We start from the raw sequence: 9027 nt of genomic DNA, 5'->3' as shown, positions 1-9027 counted from the left end.
CTGCGCGAGCTGCTCTTTTTTGCCGCCACTTGCACATCACCCCTCCCCCTCGCACTTGCGCCTAAGCTTATTTATAAAACGAATTGCAAGAGCGGAACACCAGAGGAAGAGGAAGGCGAAAGAGAAGAAGAAGCACGTTCAATTGGAGGCAATTTCAATGGGCGAGAGGAGGAGGAGGCGCCATTGTCTCTGGAATATGCATAATATTTAGCAAGCAACAATAAGAGGGCGAACCGGGAATGAAAGAAGGGGAAGAAGAGGAAACGCGGCAAGGAGAAGCAGAAGAATCAGCCTCATCTCTTTGTTCCCCTTGAATACAATACAAAAAAAAAGCAACAATTGTAAATGACGCTTTCTGTCTCTGTCACTCTTTCTCTCTCACCTTTTGCGGCGCTGCCACTTGTTGGTGTGCTGTTTGCTTGCGTGCGTGTGTGTATATGTTGCCCTGCCCAAAACAACTGAATTCTATTCATTTTTGTTGTTCCTCGACCGCAGGAAATCAAATGAGAGCGCGCAGTCGATAAAAGAGATAAAGGAAAATACTGTTCGGCATCAGGTGTTAAGGTGTTAAACAATTCCAGTTCCAAAAAACGCAAAGAAAAGTAAACAAAAAAAGCGAACGCGGCGCGTGTATTTAAACATACAACTACATCTATGTCTGTGTGTGCGTGCGGCGCCAATCAAAAGCCAAAAATCGTCCAAAACTGACAGCTAAAAGACAGAAACAAAAACAACAAGAGTAATAATAATAATAATAACAACAAGCAACAGCAAAAACAACAACGAGAAGCGAGGGCATCGAGTGATTCAACGGGCTGAACTACATAAACCATGTCGGATTCGTATTATCAGGTGAGTCTCACTGATGTGTGGGTGTTTGTGTGTGTGTATGCTTGCGTGCGTCTACCGGTCAAATCAGTTGCTTAATATTTTCCATATCAGCTTATTTAGCTCCCTCTCCCTTGCACCACTTCTTTCTAACCCCGTCCCGCTCTGTCAGCTGTGGGAAATGGAACATTCCAACAGTTAATACGGTCGAACTTTGTTATGTTGGGAATATTCTTGTAGGAGCACCTTATATGAGGTTCAACAATAGGTATTCAGTCTATAAAAAGTCTTAGAACACTAAAATTTGAGTTTCTTTAGCAATAATTTATTCTTGCGATTTTAATAATTATTTAATAAACGAAGAAGAGATTAAAGAATGGTTTTATTACGCTTAAAACTTCTGATTCCACCATCTTAATACTCACAATAATTTATATAAAAATAAACCCCAAACAAATCCCTCGAAAAATCCCTAAAAAATATATACTCCCTCGTTTTTTCACTACAAATCCTTATCGAAGTATGCCTGTAGTTAAGATAGTATGGAAAAAAATAAAAATAAGACTCATGTCCGTTGTGAGCCAATTCCTGGGCCCTCCTTAATGACGCACCTGTTGCGCACGAGGAGTTTCCGTTTTAGCTGACGACGGAAGCCACTTGTGGGTCATCCCCGAAGCCCTCTTGACTTGGCCTCCAGTGGACAAAATTAATAGCCTGCCGTGCCAATGAAAGCGGCAACAAATGGCTCTGCAAATGACATCACTTTCGTTAGTTGGCGTGCACAAATCGCGTTCCACATTCAAATTCACATACCGTCGTCCACCAAGTGGCAATTGGCATAAGTGCGTGACCCGATGCCTAAAAATAGATCCCCCGCCACCAACTGTGGAAATCTGTATGGTTTTATTAATACCTTATAGGTGCAGTTAAAAAAAGATTTTAAAATGTCTCTTAAAAGTTAAAGAACAACTAAAACATTTGCTACATAACATAACATCTAAATTGCTCTGAATTAATCTATATAGAATTGTGACTTAATAATCTGTAAATAAATTTTTAAATTCAGAATTTTATAAGCATTTGGTCACTACCCCTTTTCTCTGTGTAGAGGCTATTATTGCCTAGACTGCAATTAGCTTGGCTGCCCGGCAATCAGTTGTGATTACAGGGTATTTAACTGTGCCTGGCTATAAATAGGCCCGCTGTCAAGTTGTTTTGGGTCGATGCAAAAACTGCAACCGCCGCCGCCTCCTTATCGCTGCACTCGCTTATCGCTCGCTTTATGAGCTCTATAAGCAGCTTCTGTTCTTTTGCTGTTCTTTTATCGGGAAAACACAACCCCGAGCAGCATCCATCACGTAGTGAATGACCGTCGTAATTTGTTTATGACTCAACTTAGGGCATTGGAAGAAGCTGAGAAAATCATTCAGTACTCTAGCCTAGTACTGACCCATTAAGTTCACCCGATGAACCATTCACGAAACCCCCGAGCGATTTTCAATGGTAAATCTACGTTGTGCTTGGATTTTGAAAGTAAGAAATATATACGAGTGTATATGTATATAGGAAATCGATGGTGCCTGTAGAGAAAACCAGATTCCTGAAGGAGGAGCATCATCACAGCCGCCAGCTCCTACTTACATACTTTTGCCATTTACGGTGCACTGTGGTGCACCTGAAGTTGGAGACGAGACCGCAGGTTGGCTGGCTTCTTTCGTTTTGGAACTGAAAACCGGTTTCGGTTTCGATCTGAGCCATCTTGGCGTTGTTCTAAAAGCTGCTCGGCAGAACAGGGTCAGCCAGTTGGCACGGAAAATGGCAAGAAAAATGCCTGGCTAGAAGAATTTGAAGAACAAAAAAATCCTGGAAACTGAAACATATACAACTAAGAATAAGATAAATAGCATCCACTTTTGGAACATCTTACTCATTTTCTCTGTGAGTGTTTTGAGTTTGGTTTCAAGCATTTTGTTGATTTGTTTAACAAATTTGCAATGAGCAAAAGGCCTGGACAACACACTTGCCATGCATGCGGAATGTTAGGCAAACAATTGTTGGCTTGCTTGGCTTGCTATGGCGGTTTCGGGCCCATCAAGTGTCACGTGTCCCTGCTTCTGGCCCTCCCCTCGCTTGGCCACATCTCTCTGCCAGTATTGTGTGGCCACATCTTGGCCACTGACAGCCTGTCAGAATCAACAAAGGGCCACACAGGGCCACAGGATGGAGTGAAATGGAATGGGATGGGATGGGATGGGATGGCTAGGTGGTTTGCGAAGCAAAGGAATCCCAGCTCCTGGTTGGATTGTTGTTTACCTTTTGGTTCTCAGCACAGCCAGAAGTTGCGACTGCAACTGGAAGATAATTTCGCGAGCTTAACAATGCACCCAAGTATACCAATTAAAAGTAAATTTTCACTCTGAAATCACCTCAGTAATCCTTAATTATTATTTTATTTTTATACCCTTGCAGGGTAGTATGATTATAGTCAGAAGCTTGTAATCATGTGAAGGAATCATTTCCGACCCTATAAATTATATATATTCTTGATCAGCATAAAAAGCTGAGTCGATCTAGCAATGTCCGAACAAAATTTAATTTTTTGAAAATTTTGGAAAATTTCAAATTTTCATAAGGGGTTACATCATTAAAATTGTCAAAAATTGGTAAAAAAAAATTGAATTTTTTAAAATGTTAAACTGAGTATGCATATTTATTATCCTAATAAAAACTTGCATGGGACTGCTTTCCGAATTAAAATTAATGCTTTTTTGGCTAAGTTCTGCGATTTTTAAATTTTGATTTGTTGAAGAAATTGTCAATTAAAAATATAATTAATATCGACTCAAAAACGGTTTAGAATTGTAGTCAGGAGCTTGTAACATTGTGAAGGAGTAATTTCCGACCCTATAAATCATATATATTCTTGATCAGCATCAACAGGCGAATCAAACTAACCATGTTTTAAAGAAAAATAAATTTTTCAAAATTTTATAAGAGGTTACATCGTCAAAATGTTCAAAAATTTAGAATAATTTGAATTTTTTAACATTTTAAATGGAGTATGCAGATTTATTAACCTAGTAAAAACTACCATAGGACAGCTTTCCGAATTGAATTTAATGCTTTTTTAGCGTAGTTATGAATTTTTTAAACTTTGATTAGCCATATGAAAATAGACTAATTATGTATTTAAAAGTTGTACAAATAGAGGAATTATTTACATATATATTTCTTACTATACAAGTACACCGAGTTTCCCTTTCAATATGAAACTTTAAGAGTGAATTCTTCGTCTGGAATGAGGTGTACACACATAATATATATTTATATACTCTATATTCCATTCCCTTATATATTTTCAGAATAGAAATACCGCTGAGTGCAATCTCTGAGAAGATGTAGATACTGCGTGAATTCCTTTAATTAAATTGCCACTCAGTCTTCGTCTTGTTTATACAATTTTCCGCATTTTCCTATCCAAGTCTTCGTGCTTTGTGTTGTTGCACGAGTTTTCCCCTCTTTCGGCCCTGGGAATGATGTGGGATGATGCATTTCATTAAATTCAATTTGTATCTATTAAGTCTGCCCGATGGAGGCTGCTGATAAGCGCTATCATACTGCCTAGTATAGTGATTTCGTGATTTGTTTATGTAAATTTTGTAGCTGCGCAAAAAAGTTTTATTTGATTTAAACGAAGATGCGACTGACTGACTCTGACGTAACCGATTTGCTCCTTAAGAAATTTTCCTTTTTCTCATCCCGAGTTCAACAGATTAATTTGTTTATTTTGTTTTCATGACTATATAGTAGTAGTTGTCGCAAAAGCAAGTTGTTGTGATGTCGTTTTGTTATCAATTCGACCCTCGGAGCTGCTTTTGCTTGCTTACATAAATTGAGCAATTAAATGTTGCAAAATATATATATATATATATATACACATTTATATAGTCAGTGAGTGCTAGTCAAGCGTTCAATCCGACATTTTATTTCCATTAGTTTTTCCGATTTTCCCCCTAGAGGCCAAAGAAAGTGAGTGTTTTGCGAGGGGGTCGTCGGTGGAAAGGCATTGGAAATCATTTAATTAACTCGCGCTGCCTGAACCTTGTTTTTGTTGTGCTGCCGTAGTTATATCACATTCACTGGCCGTGTGCCTCTCTCTGCATTTGACTAACTTAATTCATAGCTCGTTATTGCCTGTATAACCATGTCTGTTCCTCCCCCTCCCCCTCCTTCTCCCCCCGTCATTTCCTAACGCCGTGGGCACATTTAATTGCTGCAATTGATGAGTTCAATTGCGCAAATTATTGCGCTGACTTTGTGCCACAGCTGCTGCTGCTGCTAGTGCTTCTTTCCTCTCCAGATCGATATGAGTTTTGTGGGGGCCTCGAGGTGGTCGCCTGATTGGATTGCCGTGGCCTTGTTTATGGGCCAGGAACTAGAAGCAGGTGAAAGGATAGACACAAAAGGAAAATCTATTTTAAAAAGGGGGAAACCTAAGCAGTCCCTTGTTGCTTAGAGAGTGGCTTTAATAGAGCATGAAATGCATTTAAATAATGTAGTAATTATAGAGTTACTCCAGGTTTAATTAAAGTGTGTTACTTAATAAAAATATATTGCGCAGGGGAGTTAATTAACAGGTGTAGCGGGAAAAGGTTTTTCGCTTGACTTGTGATCCTAAGAACGAACTGGAATTGTCCCATTTTCTGTTGGCAAATCTTTTTTCTGAGTTGAGAACGGGTTTTCCCCTTGAACTCGAAACATTTCGCAAAAACTCGATTTTTGGCGCATGCAGGTGTCCCCAATTACAGTGGATTCTTGAAATTGGGACAACGTTAGTTAGCCAGGTTCCTCGTTTTGGCTTGCAAATGATGTGTGCTGCTCCAGCCACAAAGAAAGAAGGAAACTGAGAACCACAACAAATGCAGAAACTAGTTGCGCCAATCAACTACAACTAGAAGTAGAACTTGTCTAGTTTGGCAACAGTAAAACAAAAAACAAAAGAAAAAACAAATAGAAATGTTGGCCAAGGAATGTGGTGCACCTTCTGATGCGATTTGAACTTGCCACAGTTGCTGCTTCAAGTTGCAACCGAGTTGCACGTGCAGCCATCAAGAGCTGGCTTTTGTTGTTTGTTTGCTAGTTTGTTTGTTGCTTGTCTCTCTCTCTGTGGCCCAATCATTTCCATCCAATTTTCTTTGGCGGCTGCTGCTGCTGCTGCGGTAACATTGGTTTCTATATAATTTTCGTAATTTTCACTTTCACTCAACCAAAAACGTACAAAATGGCCAACAAAAACAAAAGGCCAAGCTACAAACTGCGACTCTAACTGCGGCTATTGGCCATAAAGCATTTTTCAATCAAATTAACAGCATGTTAATAGGCACAACGGAGACATGCCATTTGCACCGCATATGGGGATTGAAAAATATATGGATACAGGGTTTATATCATTTACCAAATGCACAGGGAATAGTATTTGCATATATTTAAGGGGGAAAAGTATAGAATTTTGCAATACAAGTGGGTGTACTTAAGATTCTTGGGAACTATTGAATGTTATGGATTAAATATACTGATAATAATTTATAGATCATGAAGAGGCTTAAATTAACATGAAAGGAAAGGCGACTTGTATGTTCTGTTTAAGTGTTTAACGCAATCTCTGATTACTTAATTCTTTATCATCATTTAGTTAAACATAGCATTAACAAGAATTAAAACTTCAGCAATAGGCAGTTTGAAATTGAATTATAAATTTAAATCGATATATATTTTATATGACAATTTGTTCTATAAATCAAAGTTTAAAAATCTCATAACTAAGCCAAAAACCCATTAATTTTAATTCGGAAACCTGTCTTTTGTTAGTTTTTGTCAGGTTAACAAATCTGCATACTCAATTTAAAATTTAAAAAAATTCAAATTTTTATCAATTTTTGACAATTTTAACGATGTCACCCCTTATAAAATTTTCAAAAAATTGAAAAATTTATTTTTCTTTAAAACCTGATTAGTTTGATTCGCTTTTTAATACTGATCAAGAATATATATAATTTATAGGTTCGGAAATGATTCCTTCACTGCATTTGAAGCTTCTAACTAACATTGGAATACCCTAAAACAGGGTTATAAAAACATACATTACCTGTACAATTGTAAGCCGGAAATTCTCTCTCTTTTTCTCTCAGTGTAGTCTGTGAGAGAGGAGAGAGAAGCGTGCCAGGCTTGAGTGCAATTGTTTGGCAAACACCTGCAATGGCTTTGATACGCCGTCTCCCCCTGCTCTTCTCCACTCTCTAAGCTCACTTCACACGCTCTCTTACTCTCCCGGCTCTCTGCCAATTTTCCCACTTTTAAGCCTGGCTTCCTCAAACAGCCTCCGCTGTTTACTATTTAGTTTTTGTTGTTTTTGTTTTTTATTTTTATAATTTTCCGATCGCTGCAAGTGTTGTTGACCGCCGCATTGGAAGTTCGAAGCCGACGTTAAAGCCAAAGCCTCGGGCGCTGCTCTCGAAATGCCGTTGCTCGTTGATTGAATGCAGCGGAGCAGCAGCAGCAGCAGCAACAAAAATAACAACAACTACAACAACATTAGCTACAACAACAAGATTAACAACAACAAATGAAAATCAACAATCAACAATGCTGCAAAAGCCACCATTTTAGAGATGAGTAAATAGTGTTTTTAGACAAACGGGAAATGTGTTTTTAGATAAAGGCGTTAACCAAGCGACAATTTAAAGTATAAAAGATGAAAAAAATAATATTTAAACAGATAAACTTTAGGCAAATTTACTTTAAATATTAAATACGTATTACTTTTCAATTTGTAGTTAGTTAATACGAGTTAACATATACTTTGTGTACTCCTTTTTAAACCCATTAAATGTCTAAGACCTTTGAAGTATATAAAAGAAAATTAATTAAACAAATTAAGGTTTTTTTTTAGTTAATTATCTTTTCTTCTCATTATTTACTTTTGTGTAATCCATAAAACCAATTAGATCTTGAATTAAAAGTTATCTTAAACTCTTTTTAAGGAATAGATTACCTTAAGGCAAATAATCTTCAACTTTGAAGACTAGACTTTGCTAATTACACCCTTAAATTAAATTATATTCTGGCTACCATTTATTAACTTAAATGGGAGACCCTTCGATAGTTCTAGTCTTGAAGTCTTGGGGCTAACCAAACCCATCTCTAATCCAAGTTGGACAAGTGTTTGTGGGGAATCCATGTTAATCACATTACGTGTACTCGGCTAATGCCTCGCCGATTCTGTGGGAATCGCTCTGATTTTTCTGTATCGCTGGTTGCAGTTTCAGCTTTGAGCTCTTAATGCAATTAGGTAGAGTCGCTCACCTGTGTGTGTTGTTTTTTTGATCTCTGGGAGATGTGCTCTTCGACACATCAGTTTTCCCACTGATTAGTCTGGGACTCTTGTCGGAAAAACTAACTGTATTGCACATTCTGTAGAGCAAAAAATAAAGCGGCTTTATTAATTAGGTTGTCGTTGTTTTCCGGATTTCGGTGATAAAAGGTCTTATACTTCACTTTAACTGGGGTTGTTTGGCTTATTCTTTTACATTTTTGTTTTTTGTTGTTGCTGTTGAGATGCAAATGAGAGCAGACACCCTTCGAAAGATGTCTTGAAGGCAGCCAGTTGGAACTTTTTAAGGGGGAGGCAGGCACCTACCTTCCTACCTTCCTACCTTTGACGTTGGCCGACACTGAGGGCCCTTCATTTTCCCCCTCCTTTTGGCCAAAGGCGGGCGAGTCTTCTTGGCAGCCATTGTTGGTGGCTCTGTGCTCTGTCATTGCTGCATTCAGTTACAGTAGGGATTCCATTAAATAAATATACATTAAGAAATTAAAGAAACTCGAGATATAGTCAATGCTAAAGACGTTGCACTGTATCTTAAAGTTGCTGTGCTGCATGTTGTGCAGACGACAACGATGACTTCCCACAGCCGCATCGATGCGACAACAAAACTGAGGCAGAGGCAGAGGCAGCATTAAAGCCGAGGCTATAGTCTCAAACTTAAAGTCGAAGAGACAGCCCAGAGTTTTCCCTTTCGTTACGTGACAGCGCCCAAAACAACAGCAACAAAAACTTCAACTAGAGAAACAATCACACGGCCCGAAAGGCACAATCCTACAGGTACATAGATACAGATACATGGCTGCAGATACATCTGC

General features: G+C 38.4%; 1 protein-coding gene across 14 annotated transcripts in view; it reads left to right on the top strand.

The window, feature by feature from the left end:
- Positions 1-9027, top strand: part of Pkn (serine/threonine-protein kinase N) — a 41425-nt gene that overhangs the window by 571 nt on the left and 31827 nt on the right. For 9 of the 14 annotated variants that reach the window (XM_086827160.1, XM_086827157.1, XM_086827151.1 and 6 more), the window contains exon 2: positions 496-852. In XM_086827160.1, the coding sequence (XP_086683286.1) occupies positions 832-852 (21 nt within the window). In that variant the 5' untranslated portion in view covers positions 496-831. The remainder of the gene's footprint in view (positions 1-495; positions 853-9027) is intronic. The other 5 variants (XM_086827162.1, XM_086827146.1, XM_086827141.1 and 2 more) reach the window with 1 other exon arrangement.

This window comes from Drosophila serrata, unplaced genomic scaffold (assembly GCF_035046125.1).
Source record: "Drosophila serrata isolate PLE 108 unplaced genomic scaffold, ASM3504612v1 contig_165, whole genome shotgun sequence".
NCBI classification, from domain to species: Eukaryota; Metazoa; Arthropoda; class Insecta; order Diptera; family Drosophilidae; genus Drosophila; species Drosophila serrata.
Note: the sequence above shows the minus strand (reverse complement) of the source record. Positions and strands in the feature narration are given on the sequence as shown.